General features: G+C 23.0%; 1 protein-coding gene across 12 annotated transcripts in view; it reads left to right on the forward strand.

The window, feature by feature from the left end:
• LOC122502075 (potassium channel subfamily T member 2) overlaps window positions 1–21430 on the forward strand; it is a 234450-nt gene that overhangs the window by 15142 nt on the left and 197878 nt on the right. For 11 of the 12 annotated variants that reach the window (XM_043611937.1, XM_043611942.1, XM_043611941.1 and 8 more), the window contains exon 1: window positions 14751–15266. The exons of the other annotated variant lie outside the window; for it this stretch is intronic. In XM_043611937.1, the coding sequence (XP_043467872.1) occupies window positions 15010–15266 (257 nt within the window). In that variant the 5' untranslated portion in view covers window positions 14751–15009. Of the gene's footprint in view, window positions 1–14750; window positions 15267–21430 lie in introns of those variants that run through there. 12 annotated transcript variants of the gene reach the window in all.

Genomic DNA, 21430 nt, shown 5'->3' on the forward strand with positions numbered 1-21430 from the left:
TGGAAGCTGAAATCACACGTGTTTACCAAATGTTATATCCAAATTGATTTTCAATCATTGAAAATAGAAAAACTTTACCATATCAAACTTTGCGTTCTCTGGAAATAGAGGGAAATATAGCCAAATAGAAAACGAGTTTTTTAACTTTATTTTTAAACCAAAGCAAAAGTTTAAAAACAGAAATTTAAATTAAAAATAAAAATTTTAAATGAAATAAAATTAATAATTAACAATTAGAGAAAATAATAAAAACTAGCTAACTTCTTACTGAATGTTTCTTATAAATAATATTAGCAATTTTAAAAATAATAGAATTTAAAAATTTTCTAATTTAAATTTAAGTTGAAAACACTAAAAGAAATTCAATTTTTGAGAAATTACAAATAATTGGAGAAATTCAATTATTTTCAAGAAAAAAAATAAAATTCTCTTTATAAAACTCAACTATGTTTAAAATTAGAAAAAATTTCTCGTAATAATCCCAATTATCTTTATAAATAACAAAATTCTTGTCCAAAGTTCAATTATTTTCGTAAATGTCAAAAAAAAATTTTGTTCTAATTTCAATTAGTTTCAAAAATAAAATGCACTTTTCTAATTTCAATTATTTTCAATATCTACTATTCTAATAACATTTCCCAAAAAGAAATTATTTTTATAAATAATAAAATTTTTTAAGGAATTCAATTATTTTCATAAAAAATAATTTAAAATTCTAGAAAATAATGAATTAAAATAAATGAATAAATAAAAAAAAATAAATAAATAAATAAAAATTTAATGAATTAAAATGATGAAAATAATAATTACAGTAACAATATTTTTATAATATAATAATTTTATTACTTGGTCATCTTTAATTATTATAAAACATGAAGAAATCGAACACTCCGAGTCTTCGACTCGGAGCAATCGATATCTTCATGTTTTATAACAATACTTTTATAAGTTGTTTAATTTAAAAAGAGGTTTGAATTTAAAATTTTTGAATGTCTTAATTCCTGTGGAAAATCCTGTTTTAAAAATAAGATTAAAAATAGAAAATTTTGCAAATATTTTTCTTCTTTTTCTAAAAGAAAATTATAAATTTTAAAAAAAAATTGTGATTCATAAACAAAAATAATGCAAATTAAATAGATTTTCTATTTCTTAATCACAGTTGTTTAACAATTTTCTAATTTTCCTTAGAAGTAGAGAACAAAAATCTGCATAATTTAAATATGACAAAAAATAATATTTAACAAAATTTTAGTCTTTTAATGAAAAGAAGTGAAAAATATTCTGAAGATTTCTATTTGTCGTTACAATTTTGAATTAATTAAAAAATAAAAATAATTTTAATTTGAAACCTTTACAAAATTCAATTATTTTTAAAATTGCAATTTTAGAACTTCAACTTCTTCAAAATTCAATTATTATGTCAAACTTTAACTGAAATTATTTTTTAAATCAATTTTTATTAGAAAATTCTACGAGAATTCAATTTTTTAAAACAAACATAGATAATTATTTGAATAATTGAATGTTTCTTAAAATTGAATTCTTATACATAATTTTATCAACAAATTTTTCGAGGATTTCGATTAAAATTGTATTAAAATTAATTAAAATTCGATTATGAGTTTTATTATTTATAAAAATAATTGAATTATTGCGAAGAGTTTTATAAAAAAAGTTTCAAAAAAATTGATTTTTTTCGAAAAAATTTATAAAAATTCTATTTTTAATAATTGAATTTCTATGAAATTTTAATGATTTTAAAAAATAATTGAATATTGGTGTAGAACTTTGTCAAACGTGTTTTTAAATAATTGAATTCTTTTGAGAAATTTTATTAAAATAATAAATATACAAATTATTGAATTAAGAAAAATTTTTGATAATTTCTATTTGTCATTCCAATTTTGAATTAATTATAAAATATAAATAATTATAACATAATAATATAATATAAAATCTATATAAAGTTAACAAAAAACAAAAGTTTAAATAAAAGACAACTTCAGAGTGTGAGGGACAGAAAAAGTGAATGAATCGCAAAGAACATTCAAATTATTTTATAGTTAATTATTAATTTAGTCAAACGATCGATTTGAATTTTCGACTTTCACTATTTTAAATTAAAACTATAAATTTAATTGAAATTAAATGAAAAAAGTTTAAATTTTAAATCTTTTAACAAAAAAATCGTTCTATTTGTTCAAGAAAAATAAAAAAAAAAAAAATTTTGACTCGTTTTATCAAATGTTTATATTATTTCATAACCCGTGTGAGTGCCTGTGAGTTGGAAAATTACTTTTTTACCAGTTTATCTGATAAAGAAAAAATTTGTAATCACGCTGTGTTAACAAATTGCAAACTATTTTCTCTTTTTGTAGCAATAAAAAACAAAATTCCTGTCTCTGTAAATTTTTTCCCTGCTTAATTAGACAAGAATTTTGTTTCGTATTTACTCAGTGAAATCAAAATATGTTTAATTATGTGAAAAAAAAAATTCCGAATAAGATTTTTTTGCACGGAGAAACTTTTTCTTATAATATTAAATATATTTGGTTATGTTTATTCTAAAAGTACGTTAGAATGTGAGGATTTTTCGTGCGTTGTGCTAATAATTTCAACATTAATACGAAAATATGATAAGTTCGTTATATATTAAGCAACCTTCGGTGTACAAAAATTACTATCTGCATTAGAAATAGTCTTATTTTTCTTTAGAAAAGAATAAAATGCTAGTTTTTGTTTGTGAAATAATACGGTAATTCTAACCTTTTTTCCACATATAGATAGAATATATAACAGACATTCTAACGTAACATACCAATTTTGGAAGGACTGCGGGCGGACTTAACCGATTTAACCCGAGCATCACCGAGTCCATCACCTGACGTCGCGAACTAACCCTAATGTTTTCGAAGTTGAAATTCACACGTGTATGAAAGAAAAAAACCTTTTATTAATAAACGTGAATGTCTCCTCATGCCACATTAAATTCAAGAACTGTTCCTCAATATAACATAATTTTTTTCACGACTTTTACTTATTTACATAATTTGATTAGTAAGTTATTTTAAAAAATGCTCTCTCTCGAAGGCACATATTTTTCCACTCGTTTAATATATAAGGACGATTCAGCTGTGTACTTCTAACGAATCGTGCGATCTTTCGGTTTCCGTGACCAATCGTCGTGTCTTTACTTGCGTGTGCGTGTGTGCGTTATTAATATAGGTTAGGTTCTTACGTCGTGTTAAATATATTTACCTACAGTTACAGTGACATTCACTAATGCCATCTACCATCAGATCCAAGTATCACTATCGTCTCTATGAGTATCTATAGACAATTAATTTGTTGTGTTTCTTTTTAATTCATATGGCTTTCCCAACTTTGCAAAAATTATTATTTTCTTTCTAAAACAACATACTAATTTTCGTTAGTTTCCTTATGAAGAACTGTAAAATATATACTGAATGAGTGTTTTTGATAGTCTCAATAGCAATTTCTATAACCTATGTCGTTTTTCCCTTGAATCTAACCTAACATACTAAAATGTCTCACCAGTTTTAAGAATTAGTGGTATTAAAAGTTTCTCCGTGTGTCATATCTGATTTTTATGTTTTTTCTGATGATTTTAGCATCTTTTGATCTCTTTTTGAGAGAAGGGTAAAAGTTTACTCGTCATTATTTTGGCTCTAGTTGAAAGAGAATCGAACAACTCTTGATTTGCAGAAAGTGATTGATGGAGCTGAACCGTGCCAGAAGTTTAATTTTGAACAAGAGAAAATTTCACATATAAAATGCTGGGGGCTAGGAACTTTTTGCTTTTTTTAAAATTGTCTTTTTTTTTGCAAAAAGTAAATTATCTGTAAGAGAAAGAAACTGAATTTTTTTTTTTAATCAAGAAGTTAATCTTTAGGAAATCTTTTCTTATGAGAAATTCTTCTGTAGAATTTAAATTTCTTTTTTATTATTTTTCCGTCTTTTTCTTTTTTTAAATTTCTTCTTCTTTTCTATTTTTTGTTTCTTCTTTTTCTGCGTTTTAATTTCTTTTTTTATCGTCTTTTTTTCGTCCCTTTTTCTATTTTTCATCTCTTTTTCTTAATTTTCCCTATTAATTCCTTTTTTCTCGTTTCTGTTTCTGTTTCTATTTCTATTTTTCTTTTTTATTAAATTAGGCGAAATCTTTTAAAAATTAAATTGTTTATTTCATTTTCTTTTAAGATTTTATCATATCGAAATTTTTGAAAATATTTTCTATCACAAGCATGCAAATATTTTTTTTTTATTTTTTTTTTGGTGCATCAATTTTCTCATGAGAGGGTTCAAGTTTCTTTGTCGTTTGCTTTTCACTTGGTACAACCACAAATGTACTCTTTACATTCCATTTATATATTACAGAGCAAGTGTACTGGATACTTTTTTATTCTATACTAGAAAAGCAAAGACCAATTTTTCTTTCTCACACTTTGTTTACAAATAATAACAAAAGCTTTTCATATTTTTTTTTACAAAAAACCAAACAATATTTATTTGTCAAATTCTCATGTGGGAAATTTTAAATATAAAATATGATATTTATACAAAATTTCAAATCTTATTAAATTAATTTTTATTTTTTAAATAAAAAATTTTTGTATTAATTTAAATAAATAAATTAATAATAATTATTTTTAACTAAATTATTATTATTTAACTATTTATTTAAATAAATAATTGCATAAAGAGGAGAAAATTTATATTTCAAGTGGAAAAGAAAATTTTTCTTAATTCATTGATTTTGTTTATTTTGCGAAAAAAAATTATTTACGAAGAGAAATGTAAATAAAGATGAACTATAAATGATTATGAATTAATTTTTATTATCGTATCTTGAAGAATTTTTCTCCTTATTTTTTGCTGTTAAACTAGATTTAGCAATTCCCTAGATACTTATTTATCCTTCAGAAAAGTTTCTCTAAGAGTATAAAGAATGCTTTACCTCGACCTATTGGTTATTGAATCTTAAAGAAATGAAGCAGTAAGTTTAATGGAAAATATTATATTTTTACGTTTCCTCTAAATTTCTAATAGAAAAAAAAAATTTTTTACATCATGGAAACCGATTTAATAATACATACGATAAGTAGACATCCGGAATGAATATCTTCCGAATTATCAAAGTTACATCGCATATAAAACTCGACTTCCACTTGAATAGAAAAAGAAAACTCTTTTAAAAATTTTCTGACCATAATTTTTATCCGAAATTTCTTTAATTTAATAAAATTACACAACTATTATAATATTATTATTTATTTCTGTTATTATTATCTTCAATTTTTTATTTTTTGTTTTTTATTTGTATTTTTATTTACCTATTTTTATTGTTTTTATTTTTTTTTTATTATTTTTATTATTTTTCAAAAATACGACTTTTTATATATTTTTATATATTTATATTTTAAATTTATATACTATTTATATATTTTTATTCATTTTATGTTATAAAATGTAAGAAGGTAAAACTTGTTGACGAACTAAATTCACGTTAAAAATTGAGAAAATAAATTCTATTTTTACGATGAAACTTGAAATTAGAGAGAGTTGAGGTTTTCAATTTTTAATTATGTCTATTGGCTCTCTATTTAGGTCATTAGGCTTCCGTACGATCAATTGAGGAAGTGTAGAAATTTTCTTGTGATAGTTTCTCTCTTGCTTTTTATATCGTTCTACATTATCGACTGCAATGTCAAAGCAGAAAAGTCTCGAGTTTTCCACAGGATATTTTCTCTGTTATGTACCTACTTATGATGCTCCCCAGAGAGCGCCTAATACACAATTCTGATTTTCATACCTCACCTCGAGAAAGAAAAAAAATTGTCTTCCTTAAAAAAAAAAATTAAAAAATTCTCCTCATTTATTATTCTAAAAACTTGAAAAATTTCTTTTTCTTTTTAAAAATGTGCAAATTCTATTAGGTTGGAAAAAAATTTATAAAAACTTCTCTTTGAATTTTCAATTTTTTCTAAAAATTATAAAAAAGTGTTTCTTTTTTTTCAAAGGTCAAGGAAAATTTAAATTGATTTCTTTAGGGAAATTTATTTTCCTGTTTCCTTTCTTCATTTCATTTATACCAGTTTGTTTCAAAAGTGTATTTTATTTTTTTTTTGTAAATGTCATCGGATTATAGTGACAGACAGAATTTTTAGCTTGAAATGAAAAAAAAAAATATTTTAAATTATTCTCTTTTAATTAAAAATAAAACAAACGAAGGTTTTTTCATTATTAGAAAAAATGTAGGAGATGGAAAAGAAACTTTGTCTGAAGAAATGACTATTATCTGAGTGTATGATACATGTATAGAGGGTAATATTTTATGCTTTTCAAAGCATTATTCTTCATTAAACTCACTTTCAAAATGTGATGCCAGTAGAGTAGCGTAATCTTCTTGTATGCAATAAAACATATTCTGCCTCTGGAAACTTATTTGCATGCACTTACAATTTTTTTTTTTTTTTTTGAAAACTTCTCTCTTAAATAAATAAATTCTATTTTCGAGTTTTTTTTTTTTAGAAAAATGTTCAGAACAATTATTCTTCTACTTTTGATTTTTAGTAGTAAAGATAAGGTTAGGTGAGAAAGAAGTATTTTCTTGAAATTTGTATTGTCAGTAGTGTAATATATTTTTAGTCAGACAACGTACGTTTATAAATTGAATACAAATTCACTTATTCAGTGGAAAAAGATAGAAATAGTCAGACATGTTTTTTAGTAGACGAAAGTAGTTTTAGTCAGACAATTTGTTTTAATGCTTTCAGTAGTACATGTCAATGTCAGTCAGACAGAAATTATAAATTAATCTTAAAATAGCAGTAGTAGAAATCAATATTAGTCAGACAAAACTTTGTAATTTCTTCTAGTTTATGTTTCAGTAGTAAGGGTCAATATTTGTCAGACAAATATACTTAGAATTTTCTCATTAATTTATGTAGTAGTTCAGAGTAGTTTTAGTCAGACAATTTGTTTTAATGCTGTCAGTAGTAAATGTCAATATAAGTCAGACAGAAATTACAAATTAATGTTAAAAATAGAAGTAGTATGAATCAATTTTAGTCAGACAGAACTTTGTAAACTTTCGCAGTATATAATTCAGGAGTAAGTGTCAATATTAGTCAGACAAAACTTTGTAATTTTTTACAAGTAATTCTTAAGTGGTAAACATTAATATTAGTCAGACAGTTTATTAGTAGTAAATGTCAATATCAGTCAGACAAAAATTTCAAATTACAATTTATTTATTGTTAAAATAGCAGTAGTATGAATCAGTTTCAGTCAGACAGAACTTTGTAATCTTTTACAGTTAATATTCTAGTAGTGAAAGTCAATATTAATCAGACAAAGATATTTTTTTTATCTACTATTATTTTTATTATTATTATTATTATTATTATTATTATTATTATTATTATTATTATTGCTATTATTACTATTTTACTATTTTTATTGTTATTATTACTATTTTATTAAATATATTTTTTATTTTACACAGTAGTAAAGAACAGCTTTGGTCAGACATATTTCTCTCATGCTTTCAGTAGTGAAAGTCAATAACCAGACAAAATATTTGAAATTTGTATATGTATATTATTTTAGTATGAAAGTAGTAAAATTTTATTGCACGCGGTTTAACATCATAACACGTGACATTGTCGTTGATTTGACAATTCTCCGCGCTGATAAATTCGACTACTCTCTCTCTCTCTCTCTTTCCTTAAAGCGCAAGCTCACGAGTATAAGTTCAGAAGCAACGAGTGCATCATTTTAATCGATGCTGCGCACCGGGCCATCCATTCATTCTGCCCCACTACACTTGGTATTTACTACTAAAGCACTTTTCACTTCATTCCCGAGCACAAAATTCACCCTTTCCTAAATTATTCTTATTATTATAATTATTATACTCGTTTAGAATTCTAACAGATGTAGAAAAGCAATTTCCATAGCATTTAAATTCTCATTCCATGAAAATGTGTATTTTATAATTTTACGCGAAATTGTATTGTAGTACGAGAAATGTTTTCATTTTAGGAAAAGTTGAATATTCTTTTTTTTGTACTTTGTGTAAAGGTTTTATTTGAAAAAATTTTTTTTTTTTTAATTAGTAGAAATATTTTTCGAATGAGAGAAATATTTCTGATATCACAGTTGATTATTTGTTCCTACTATTTTTTAGTATAACAAATATTGGAACGAGGGAAATAATAATTCAGGCGAATTAAGAGAAATGTTTGCATTTCAGGAAAATTTAAATATTATTTTTGCAACTTATTTCAATTTTTATAATGTGAAAAATAATTATAGACAAATTTTCCAAAATTATATTTTTAAATAATTTTTTACGATAATAAAATTTTAAAAATGTACGTATAATTGAAAAATTTTAGAATAATTGAAATTTTGTAAAATTTAAATCAAAATACTTTATTGTTTTAAAGTATTTTATTACAATTTTTAAAAATCAACTTTTGAAGAATTTTAATTGCAAATTTTTCAAATAAGTAAATTCTCAAAAATTTTAATGAAAAATCTTCAAGTTTGTAAACTTTATAATGAAAATTTTCTTCTAAAAATTATATTTGAATATTTTAGAAAAAAGAAATTTTTAGAATTCTTTTATTCTAATTTTTACAAATTTTAAATATTTCAATATTTTCACTTACGTATTTCAAAAAATTCATATGCACACAAAAAATAATAACATTAAAATTTTTTAGAATTATTTTTAACATTTTTGAAAACACAATTATGTTCAAAATTTTTAATTAAAATTCTTCAAAAAAATTTATTAGTTTTAACTTACAGAAATTCTTTTAAGAAATTCAATTATTTTCAAAAAATTTCAGTGCAATATTTAAAAAATACTAATTCTTAGAAATGGTCGAATCATAAATTTTTAACAATCAATTACCAACGAGAAAGTAAATTTAAATTCTTAAAAGTTTAATTATTATTTCAATTATTTTTAATAGATTTTATCAAATTTTAATTATTTGGAAATTTTTCAATTGTTCATTTAATTAAAAGACAATTATCTTTCAAAAATTTATTTAAAATATTTTCAAAAAATTAATTTTTAGAATATCTTTATAATAATTTTTTGAAATTATTATATCCTTAATAACTTTTTAAAATAAGGGATTATTATAAAAAATTGATTTATTGGTTTTAAATAATTGATTTAGAGATGAAATTTAGTTGAAAATTGTAAAAAATAATTTAATTTTGGAATTGTCATTTCTAGACAGTATTCAAAAGAATTTTATTATTTATATAAACGTAATTGAAATTTTGATGAGAATTTTTTAAAATTTTTCAACAGAATTGATTTTCTGCGAAGAATTTTAATACTTTTGAGAATAATTGAATTGTTGCGATGAATATTGTTGTTTTTGAGAATAGTTGAAATTTTGTTAAGAATGTTATTAAAATTTTTGAAAATAATTGAATTCCGGAGAAGAATTTTATTATTTATAAAGATAATAGAAATTTTGAAAAGAAGTTTTTTTAATTTTTCAACATAATTGAATTTCCGTAAAGATTTTTATTACTTTTGAGAATAATTGATTAAGAGATGAAATTTAGTTGAAAATTGTAAAAAAATAATTGAATTTTGAAAGGACTATAGTTGTAATTTTTAGTAAACCTATTATGGTTTTAAATTGAAATTTTAAAAATTTAAATTCCTCTAGAAAAATAAATAAGAAGTATTTAAATATTTATTTAACAAAATTATTCAAATGTTTAATAATTGAATTTATAGAAATGAAAGGTCAGAGAAATACAAAATAAAATTTTTATGACAACACCGAATTGACTTTTTCGACTTTTTTTATATTTTTAATTCACTAAAGTGACTTATTTTTTGCGCTTTAAAGTCGATTCGAGGCCTATTTTTGTTATATTTTATGAAATTAGTTTTATATTTGAATTAGACTATTTTTTTTAAACTAATTGAATTATTTTTCCAACAGGAAAAATATTTCTCATATAATAATTTTTTTTTTGTTTTACTACTTTTTTAGTTTTTTAGTAGTAATAATAGTAAAGATTGAAACGAGGGACATAGTAAGTCTGCTTTCAGTAGTAAATATCAATATCAGTCAGGCAGAAATTACAAATTAATGACAAAAATAGCAGTAGTAAAAATCGATATCAGTCAGACGGAACTTTAATTTTTTGCTGTTAATTTTTAAAGTAGTAAACATCAATATTAGTCAGACAGTTCATTATTATGCCTTATTAAAATTTTCAGTAGTTAAAAGTCGTTTCAGTTAGACAATTTGTTTTAATGCTTTCAGTAGTAAATGTCAATATCACTCAGACTGAAATTACAAATTAATGTTAAAATTGCAGTAGTATGAATCAATTTTAGTCAGACAGCTCATTAATGTGCTTTATAATTATGCCTTATTTTTTTATTTTCGTTTTTTTTATTTTTATTTTTTTTTTTATTTTTCTTTTTTGTCATATTTTATGGAAAAGTTTTATTTTTGAATTGAAATATTTATTTAAACTAGTTGAATTATTTTTCGATCGGGAAAAATATAATTATTTTTTTGTTTTACTACTTTTTTTGATAGACATAATAGTAAAGATTGGAACGAGGGATATAGTAAGTCAGGCGAAACATGACCTTGTTCGTAACGTATTGGAATGTGGTAACTGGACCATTTTCTTGCATCATCATCAAAAAATAGGAAAAAATATTTCCTTTCCTCCGACTTTTATGGGGGAAAAAAAATTCTGCCCTGTGGGAAAATTTTGATTTCTCTCTTTCAAGAAAAAAGGGGTTTTTATTTATATGGGTAAATTTTGATGGTCAGTTTCAACCCGGATTTCGGAAACCTGGGTATCTTTCTCTCTCTCTCTAACTTTGTGGCGCAGTCGCCTAGACAACGGCGGCGCCACGTGTATGTATGCGCACATTACGCTGTTTTTGATACCAATATAGCATGTGCAAAGTGAGAAAGCGAGAACTCCCGGGACTCGAGAGGGACAAAATCAACTCTAGGATAAAAAGGTGGTGCTGGAGGAATGAAATCGGGACATACCGGGTGGAATACGAGAGAAAACCGCTACGTTGTACCGCAGTAGGGGTGGCGAGCTCTGAGCCACCTCCTCCCCCTGCTTGTGAAAAAAACGTCATTGGCACACTGACGCATGGTTGACGCACTCCCCTATCATCAGTGTCCCACGTTTTAATACCTTTATCACCGTTTCAAGTCCCTTAGACTATTTTCAAATAAATGTGCGCGAAATTTCCTTCGGTATTGAATTCAATGTTTTTTCAAAACATTCTCTCACTAAATTCACTTTCTCCATGTGTTGTAAAGACGGTTTTCGACGGAAACTCTCATTCCCCTTCCTGTGAGTGAATAATAAGAGGAAAAAATTTACATATACCTCCCAAAATTTACACGGAATTCAATACGAAAATAAAATGTAAAAAAGATCTCGGACTAGATTATTTAACTAAAAAATAAAAATATCAGTGAAAAATTGAAAATTACGAAATTAAAACTAAGGAAGGAGTTATAAACTAATTAAATAATCAAGAGGAAAGGGTGATTGTGATAACGAAGAGAAGAGAGTTTACATAAAATTCTACATTTAAAGAAATTTCTAATTTTTTATTACAAAATTATTTTTGGAGAAAAATTGTTAAATATTTGATTTAAAAGTTAATATTAAAGTAAAGAACAATAAGCACTAAAAGAAGTTCCGATAGAATAAAAAGCCAAAATAATTTTTAAAAACATTGAAAATTTTAGCAAAAGTTTAATGAGATTTAGAAAACAATTTTAAAAAGTAAAACAGAATTTTAAAAAGTAAAACAGAATTTTTAAAATTAAAAAAGAATTTTAAAAAATTAAAAAACATTTAAAAACATTAAAAAAGAATCTTAAAAATTAAAACAGAATTTTAAAATTGAAAAAAAAATATTTTAATTAAAAAAGAATTTTAAAAATTAATTAAAAAATCTATAAATGTATTGAGTCAGTTAAGTGTTACAAAAACAAATATTTAAATGGTTAAAATTTATATTAAAAGTTGAAGTGTTAATTCATAATTTCAATGTAAAAAAATATAAAAAATTGTTCAATAGTAAAAAAATGAAAAAATGTTCAATAGTAAAAAAAAAATGAAAAAATAATTAAATAAAACTTTTTTGAATAAATAGAAGAAGAATAATAAAGTTAGCAATAGAAGAGAGTCCTGTTGATAAATAAAAAGATAGTGATAAAAATAAAACTCAAGTTCGTAAAAGTGGAGTAATCTTGATACTGTCCCAAATGGAGAAATGAACTCTCGAGAGTGATCACGTGATAACTATTTATTCCACGCGAGACAGACAATTGTAGTTTAATAAACCAAAATCCACTGGCTAAAATTAATTTATTTTTGTTTTATTAATATTTGGAATAAATTAAAAAAAAACAATAGAATTATTACCACTGTTCATGACCTTGACTCTGACCCACAAGTTTTACTTTTGTCGATAAAGTCCTTTTGCCTTGGCGAGCTGAATACCGTTCGAGAAAAACATAAAAAATAATAGATCATTTCTCCACTCTTCAAATTATATGTGAAATAATTTTTCTTTCCAATAATAAATTATTACAAGCTTCTCGAATTTAAAAAAGGAAAAAAGAAATTCTTCCTCCATAAGAAAGCAATAAAGAAAAAAGAAAAAAAGGAAAAAAGAAGAACTAAACGAAAAAGTAAAAAAAGAATAAAATTTCAAAATCCACAAAGAGGTTATTTTTCAAAAAAAAAATAAATTTTCAGGTATATATTGAAATTGATAGCAACTTGAAATGTTGGCAAAACAGGATGAACGTAGAGAGAAATAAATGTATTGTGTCCTTGATGTGAATCGATGTGCTTGAAAGCTTTTTTATCCGCGAGAGAGTAGAAACACTGGAGAATTTCTGTCTCGAATTCTTTTTTAAGTGATCTACTTTTCCGATGATTCAAAAAATTTACGATAAAAGTCGATGGGATTGTTGAATAAAATTCAGATATAGCGAACAAAAAAAAAATGTGCCATGAAAATAGAAAATAGTAGTAAATAAAATATTTTCAATTTAGAAACAATATTTTATTATAAAAGTGTATTTTAGAAAATATACTCTATAGAATAATAAAAAGAAAATTCTAAAAAAAAATAGTAAGTTCGAGAAAAAAGTTCAAAAAAAATCAAAAAAGTATTTTTTGAAAATAATTATTATCAAATTTGATATAGGAAAATAGAATTAAAAAAATTTTAATAAAAAGAAAAGTAAAAATTTTCAAAATTTAAGCGAAAAGAAAGAAAACAAATGCAAAAGTTGGAAAAAGTAAAATAAAAATAAGAAAAGTTGTAAAAAAGAACAGAATAAAAAATTTCAGAAGTAAAAATAATAAAGAAGCAACAAACAAAAAAGTAACAGACGTAAAAATAAAGAATAAAAATTACTAGAAGTGGAAAATAACAAATAAAGAAGTAAAAATAATAAATGAAACAAATAAAATAAATAACAAAATATAAAACAAACAAAAAACGAATAGAAAGGGAATAGACGTAAACATAAAGAATAAACTTTACCAAATGTAAAAAATAACAAATAAAGGTGTAAAAATAACAAATGGAAAAAATAAAGAAGTAAAAATAACAAATGAAACAAATAAAATAAATAACAAAATAAAACAAAAAAAGGAGTAGATTTAAAAATAAAGGATGAAAAGTACCAGAGGTAAAAAATAACAACAAAAAAAAAATGCAAAAATAAATGTACCAGAAGTAAAAAATAACAAATAAAGAAGTAGAAATAAACATTACAAATAAATTTAAAAAAATAACAGACAAAAAAGGAACAGACGTAAAAATAACGAATGAAAAGTACCAGAAGTAAAAAATATCAAATAAAAAAGTAACAAATGTCAACAAAAAAAAAAAAAATGCAAAAATAATGAAAGAATTTACAATTAATAACAAATGAAAAATGTACAAATAAATCATTTAAAATTTCTATAATAGAAATTTATTGCACGTTTATTAATATTGAAATTTATGAAATTATATTTACGATATGAAAAAATTGTTAAAAACAACTGAAAGAAGAAAGAAATGACATAAAAATGTAATAAAGATAAAAACCCATGAGAAAATGGTAGAAAAGAAAAGTAAAAATGATAAAAATGTCGAGATATAGGAATGATGTAAAAAGATGAAGAAAAAAAAATCGTAAAAAAAAATGACAAACGATGTCTGACAAACTGTTATTAATATAATATAAGCCAAGAAAAATGACATCTTATTATACACCGAAAAAAAAGTTATAAAGTTTACATATCCATAAAAATGATAGAATTGTTAGAAGGAAAGTAATCGTTGTTGAATTTTACAAATAAAAAGTTGTTGCCTCGTTAATTCGTCACTGAAAAGTATTTTTAAAAAAAACGAAAAGTCAGCACATACTCGTGTGTGACAGAATCTCAAGAGACAATTGATAAATTGTAAACATTTTCTCATTTTTTCCCTCAAAACTCTCTCTTCAGACATTGAATTCTCAATATCGAATTTCAATATTTTCCTGATAAGATCGGAATCGTGATATTTATTTAATATTCTTCGTTAAAAAGTTAAAAAAATAATTCTTCGTTTGATATTTAAATTCAAAAAGTGAAAAAATAATTAAAACATTTATTTTAATTAGAAAAATAAAGAGAAAATTGCCAAAAATGAAAGAAAGGCGAAAAAGGAAGAAAATAGAAGAAGGCGAAAAAAGAAAAAAGGGAGAATAGAAAAAAAACTTTGATAAAACTAGAAAATTCGTTTACGAAAAAATTTCCATTCACCATTATTTTCATTCACCATTTCAAGTGTAAAAATTATGAATTAATAAAAAAATTGTGGTGGCGATTCGTCGCGAGCCTCGGGAAGAAAATAATGATCGAGGCTTAAATGCATCATCGGAGCCTCTTATTGAAATGAGCGGTAAAGAATGGGACTACGAGGCACTACCGGAAGTGACAGCGAGTGTAATATTAACACCAACGTCAACTCCGCCTACAACACAAAAAATACAATCAACACCGAGGGTTTATTTTCAAGCAGAAAATCTGGCATCAATAAGAAGAAGAAGCAGCTCGAGGCAATTTGCCTCACAATCATCGTACAGAAGGCGAAGTCGGAGTATGAGCGCCTGGAGCGATCTTTCCAGGGCATCTTTCAAATTCGAAGAAAGGTGAGTGCTTTGAAAAATAAATGAAATTTCCTCTTTTCAAATATTATTTTTTTTTCAAGATTTTTGAAATTAAGTAAAATAATTAATTACATCTTGAAAATTTGGAGGGACTTTTTTTTAAATTTGAAATTTAGTGTTTTTTGTTTTTTTATTTATCTAAAAATACGAAATAAAATTTTCTATAAAGATATTTAAGGAAAGAAAAGATTTAACTTTAAAATTTAATTTACAAAATTAAGTGGATTAGCACCCACTTAATTTTGGAAATTAAAGTTAAATCTTTTCTTTGTTCAATTAAAAACCAACATAAAATTTTGTTAAAACAAAAAAAAATTTATTAGAACTGAAAATAATTTATTTGAGCTAAATAAAAGTATATTTGTCTACTAAATTATTTATTTGGTTTAAATAAAAATTTTATTCGACACAAATAAAATTTTTATTTACATTATTCAAATAAAATTTTATTTTATTCAAATAGAATTTTATTTGATTTAAATAAAATTTTATTTGATTCGAATTGAATTATATTTGATTCAAATAAAATTTTATTTGATACAAATAGAATTATATTTGATTTAAATAAAATTTTATTTGATACAAATAGAATTATATTTGATTTAAATAGAATTTTATTTGATTCAAAAAATAAATAATCAATAATATAGTTTATTATGTCTTTATAATAAACTGCATAAATTTTATTTAAATTCCTCAAAAAATGTTCGACTGTCGCAAATATACGGACGCCTAACAATGCGCTAATTAATTATAATCTAATTATAACACCGCGGTTATTAGAAATTGCTGCCGGCTACGTGCCATCGAGAGTGAGAGAGCTTTTCGGTAATTGTGGTATTTCTTGAAAATTATGTTCTGCATTTACTTAAAATTATCTCGAAATATTATCAAAATTTTCAATATTTTATTATTACAATATTTTCAGTTACAAATTTTAAAAGATCACCCAGAGAAAAATTTTAATTTAAAATAAATAGAATTTATTTGATTATAAAATTAAAGTATATTTTTCTCACAGCCATTTAGTTTATTTATTTTAAATAAAAATTCGATTCGACAAAAATAAAACGTTTATTTGAAACAAATAGAATTTATTTGAAAGAAATAAAATTTATTTAAACGAAATAAAATTTATTTAAACGAAATAAAATTTATTTGAGCCAAATAAATAAACTTAATAATAAATAAACTTATCTTGAATCAAATAAAAGTTACTCGAGGCAAATAAAATTAATTTGAACCAAAGAAAATTTAATTGAACCAAATTAAATTTATTTGAACCAAATAAAATTAAATTGAAACAAATAAAAAGTCCAGTTGGCTCTGAGTCAAAGATATCTTTTTTCTGGGCGAAGGCAACAAAAAAACAATTTTATTAAAATCGTAACTGAATTTTAATTCCTTTAATAGAAAGATTTTTATTTTCTAAAAAAAATAGAATTTCAATGAATTAACCACTTTTTCACTTCGTTGATTCGGAGAATTTAATTTAGAAGGTAAAGTTTATAAATAGAAATTCCTGTTATCTTATCGAGTTGAGCACAATAAACCATGTGTTAAATTGAATAATTTATAATACACTCAACATTATTTATAGATAAATATTTCTACTACGTTAATAGAAATTCCCCCTTTTAAGAATATTATAAAAAAAAAGAATCGGTTTTTGTTAAAAATGGAACAAAATCAATAAGATAGATTTTATCCATCAGAACTTTATCTTCTAGCATATTACTTATTACTTTATTATTTTTAAATTATTTATTTTTATTATTAATAAGTAATGACTAAATATTATTATTTTATTTCCTAACTTTTATAGAAATAAATTAGAAATAAATTGAAAAATATTTAATCTTCAGAAAACTTTACTAAGAACACTACCACTTTCAATGGCCTTCACTATCCAACGAATAAATTTATAAGTGGCTCAAAATTTAATATTAAAATACTAAGAATTTAATATATTCACTCTTATAGAACTGGCATTAGAATAAATTGAAAAATATTTAATTTTAAGAAAATATGAATAAAATATTTGAAAACTGAATATTAAATTTAAAAATAAAAAAAAATGTTTCTCAATGAAATGAACAAATTTTTTTATTATACGTACAATGTTTGTATAGTAATATAAATATTTCAGTAAAAATATTCGTGGTCTCAAAAACAAAAAGTTCCTCTGGTGAGAGAAAGCAAAATTAACCAATGTGTGTTGGCGAATTTTTTTGTAAATTCCCTTCAAAATGAATAAAAAAGTGAAAGTATCATCGACAAAGTGTTTATTTTTAAAGTTACGATTTTTTAGCGAACGTAAATAGAATAAAAAGAAATCAAACAGGCTTTTAAAATGTAGCAGTCGTAAAAATAGTAAGCTCTTTTAAAGTCAGATAACAATGGACCGTAAATGGAATTTTTACTTAAAAATAAAATCCGTTCTGTTGAAATTTTTAAACGTTCCACAACTTAAGCGCCTTTGAAAAGAATTAGAGAATATTAAACGATATTAAACTTTATCAAATTAAAATTTATTTTAATTAAAAAGGAGCATTTTTCATATAATAATAATTTAAATAATATTTTTTTCTAAACAAATATTTTCAATATAATATAATAATAATTCAAATAATAATTTTTGTTAGCACAAATATTTTCATTTAAAAAATATTTCTGTGTAATTATTCAAGAATAACAATTTAATTTACTAATTAATTTTGTTTAATTGAATTAATGTTTTGGATCATTAATTTATTATTTAACTAACTTAAGTTACAATAATATTAATAGTAATAATGACTTAACTAAAAATAATATTCATTATAAAAAAATAAAAATACTAATGTATTTTTATTAGTGAATTGTAACTTACAAAATAATTAACTAAAGTTACTGTTTTAATATCAATGGTAATGATATTCTATTTTTTATTATTTTTTCGATATTCTATTTTTTGTTTAATAATTATCAAGAAAATAGAGAAAGAAAATAAAAGTGTTCTAGTAATAATTAAACTAACAATATTATTAAATTATTAACAGTTAATAATTTTAGTTGTATTCGTAAATAACAATTCGAACACAAGACGAATGGTAAATTTTGAAATACGTGTGTTTATCAAGTAAACAAGTTTAAGATGAAAAGTCAAGAGGCTGTTCAACTACCTGTCGTCGCTTTGGTTTTGAATGCCTATTGTTCGAAACTTTCTTTGAGAGGAACTACTTGTGAAACAGATGTTCAAAAGATGCGAAACACTTTTATTCCTCTAGCCATTTGCATTTGCTCTCAAACAATGCTTTTCTGCAAGGAAAATGAAACGAGTCGTGCTCTGATTGGTGCGGAGATTTGTCGCGTCTTTCGCTTAATCGAAAACTTCGCTTCCCATTGGGTGGGAGTCGCTCTCTCTCTCCCCCCCCCCCCCCTCACGCTCAACACTTTATTCATGCGACGCGCGTGCGCCACGTTGCGATTGGGCCTTCACGAAAGAGGGAGGGAACTTCGGAGCGATCTGCTCGATACGGGAGGTATAAATACTGCGCGTTCTTCTGAATTGCTTTCTTATTCTCTTGGCTTTTGAAGAAAGCAAATGTAATTTTACTTTCTTAATTATAAATTATAATAAAAAAAAAATATTTTCATTATGACAACATTTTTATTTGTAGTTAAAATTCTGATTAGTAATTAATATTCTAATATTAGTAATTAATATTCTAATATTAGTAATTAATATTCTAATATTAATAATTAACATTTTAATATCATTAATTAACTAACAACAATTCGCGCGGCTAACTTTTAAGGATAAAATTAGCAATTTTAAAAATAATAGAATTTAAAAATTTGTAATTCACATTTTTGTTGAAAACAATAAAAAAATCCAATTTTGGAAAAATTACAAATAATTGCAGAAATTCAATTATTTTAAAGAGTGATAAAATTCTTCTCATAAAATTCAATTATCTTTCGAATAAAAAAAAATTCTCGTAAAAATTCTAATTATCTTTACAAAAAATAAAATTCTTCCGCAAAGTTCAATTATTTTCAAATCAATTTCAAATTCCCAAAAACAGTACGCAAAGATTTAATTATTTGCATAAATAATAAAAATTTCTCAAGAATTCAATTATTGACAAAATTTTTTATAAATTCCTTTCCAATAATTCAATTACTTTATAAATAATAAAATTTTTTCAATTATTTTCATAAAAAATAATTAAAAATTGTAGAAAATAATAATTCATTTGAAATGATGAAAATAATTTTGAAAAAGTTATAATATAAAACAATGATTTTGTCACTCGGTCATCTTTAATTATTATAAAACATGAAGAAATCGACCACTCCAAGTCTTCGACTCGGAGCAATCGCTATCTTCATATTTTATAAAAATATTCTTATAAGTTATTGAATTTAAAAAGATTTGAATTTGAACGTTTTGAAAAACTTTAATTCCTACGGAAAAATAATATTTAAATATTTATTTAAAAAAAAGTTATTGATGTTTTCGAATAATTTTACAATTAAAGAAATTCGTAAATAATTGTAACAGAACTTTATTTTGAGTAAAATTTTTTCCTTTATTTTCTAAAAATGTAAAAAGTTTAAATTTCATTTTCAATTAAAATTTGTAATTGACAAATAGAATAAATGTAATGTTTCTTTTCCAAAAGAAAAGAATGAATTTATGAATAATATTGTTATTTAGAAATAAAAATTATGCATAAAATATTTCCTATTTCTTAATTATAATTTTTTAACAATTTTATATTTTTTATGAATAAAAAGGAGAAAAACTTGCATAATTTATATTAGTCAAACGAAATTTGTTATAGAAGAAAGCATATAATAAACAAAATTTGTTTTTTAACCATAATTTTTTTTTATTATTTTCTATTTTTTAATATTGTTTTATTGTAAATCATGAAAAAATACCTGCATTTTTTCGATCTGTCAAACAATATTTTTTAAAGAAAAAAAAAATTGAAATAAAATGAATTTATATGGGAAAATAGTTGAAAAATTGAAATAAAATGAATTTATATGGAAAAATAGTTGAAAAATTGAAATAAAATGAATTTATATGAAAAAAAAGTTGTGGACAGACAGAATGATAGAATGAAATACGAAAATTATTATAGTTAATAATTAATATTCTAATATTAATAATTAATATTATATAATTAAAAATTACTTTTAAGACGAGGTTTGTAAATAAAAAGATTAATTTTAAGTTAACGGTGACGTGACATTGGGTTGTCAGTAAAATTACAAAATATTACAAAAAAGATTCTTAAAATATTTTCTTTATTTAGTTATTATTTATGATACATATTTTTACTATTTTTTTCCTAAATATTTTCCAACATTTTTAGTTCAGTTAATGTTCGAACTGCATATAACTTTTCTCCGTAATGAATTTTTAACATATTCTCTCGTAGAAATAAAGTTTTGAACAACAAATTTCATTATGATTGGTGGCATTAAACTTTCCAGTTTGTAAGTAATTTCCTAACTGAAAGTGATTACAAACAGATAATAGTTTTCAAGTTGAATATGGGTCAAGCTATATACTGTTATAGGTTTCTACTATTTTACATAAATTGATGGACGTCTTTGGAAACTTGATTATTCTCATCTATACTCTCGGGTGATGTCCCTTCATAGAATTATATTTTTCAAATTCAAACAATAATTCATAAAACAATGTCGGTTCAGTTAATTGTCTAAATGCAGATAGAAATAGTATAAAGAAGAATTAAAATTAGAATGAATGAAACAATAAAAATTATTATTATATAAAATTATAAATAAATGTATATAAATATATTTATATATTTAAATAAATGTATAATACATGAATAAAAATACGTATAAAAAATAGATATGTAAATATATAATGAATAAATAATAAATAAAAAAATTGATAAAAAAATCACAATAGAAAATAATTAATATAAAGTAATAAAAAATTCAAACCTAAATTAGAAAAAACTTTCGTGTATTAAAAAAAAAGTGAAGCAATTTCGTTTTTTAACGAGTGGAGAGAAAATTAAAAAAAAAGCCAGCGAGAAAGGAAGCGACAATTTTTCTCAATTTCGTGTCTTTAAGTTCTAAATTTGAATTTCTGTATTAAGACAAAACGTTAT

The sequence above is a fragment of the Leptopilina heterotoma genome, unplaced genomic scaffold, assembly GCF_015476425.1.
Source record: "Leptopilina heterotoma isolate Lh14 unplaced genomic scaffold, ASM1547642v1 Lhet_220, whole genome shotgun sequence".
Taxonomy (NCBI): Eukaryota; Metazoa; Arthropoda; class Insecta; order Hymenoptera; family Figitidae; genus Leptopilina; species Leptopilina heterotoma.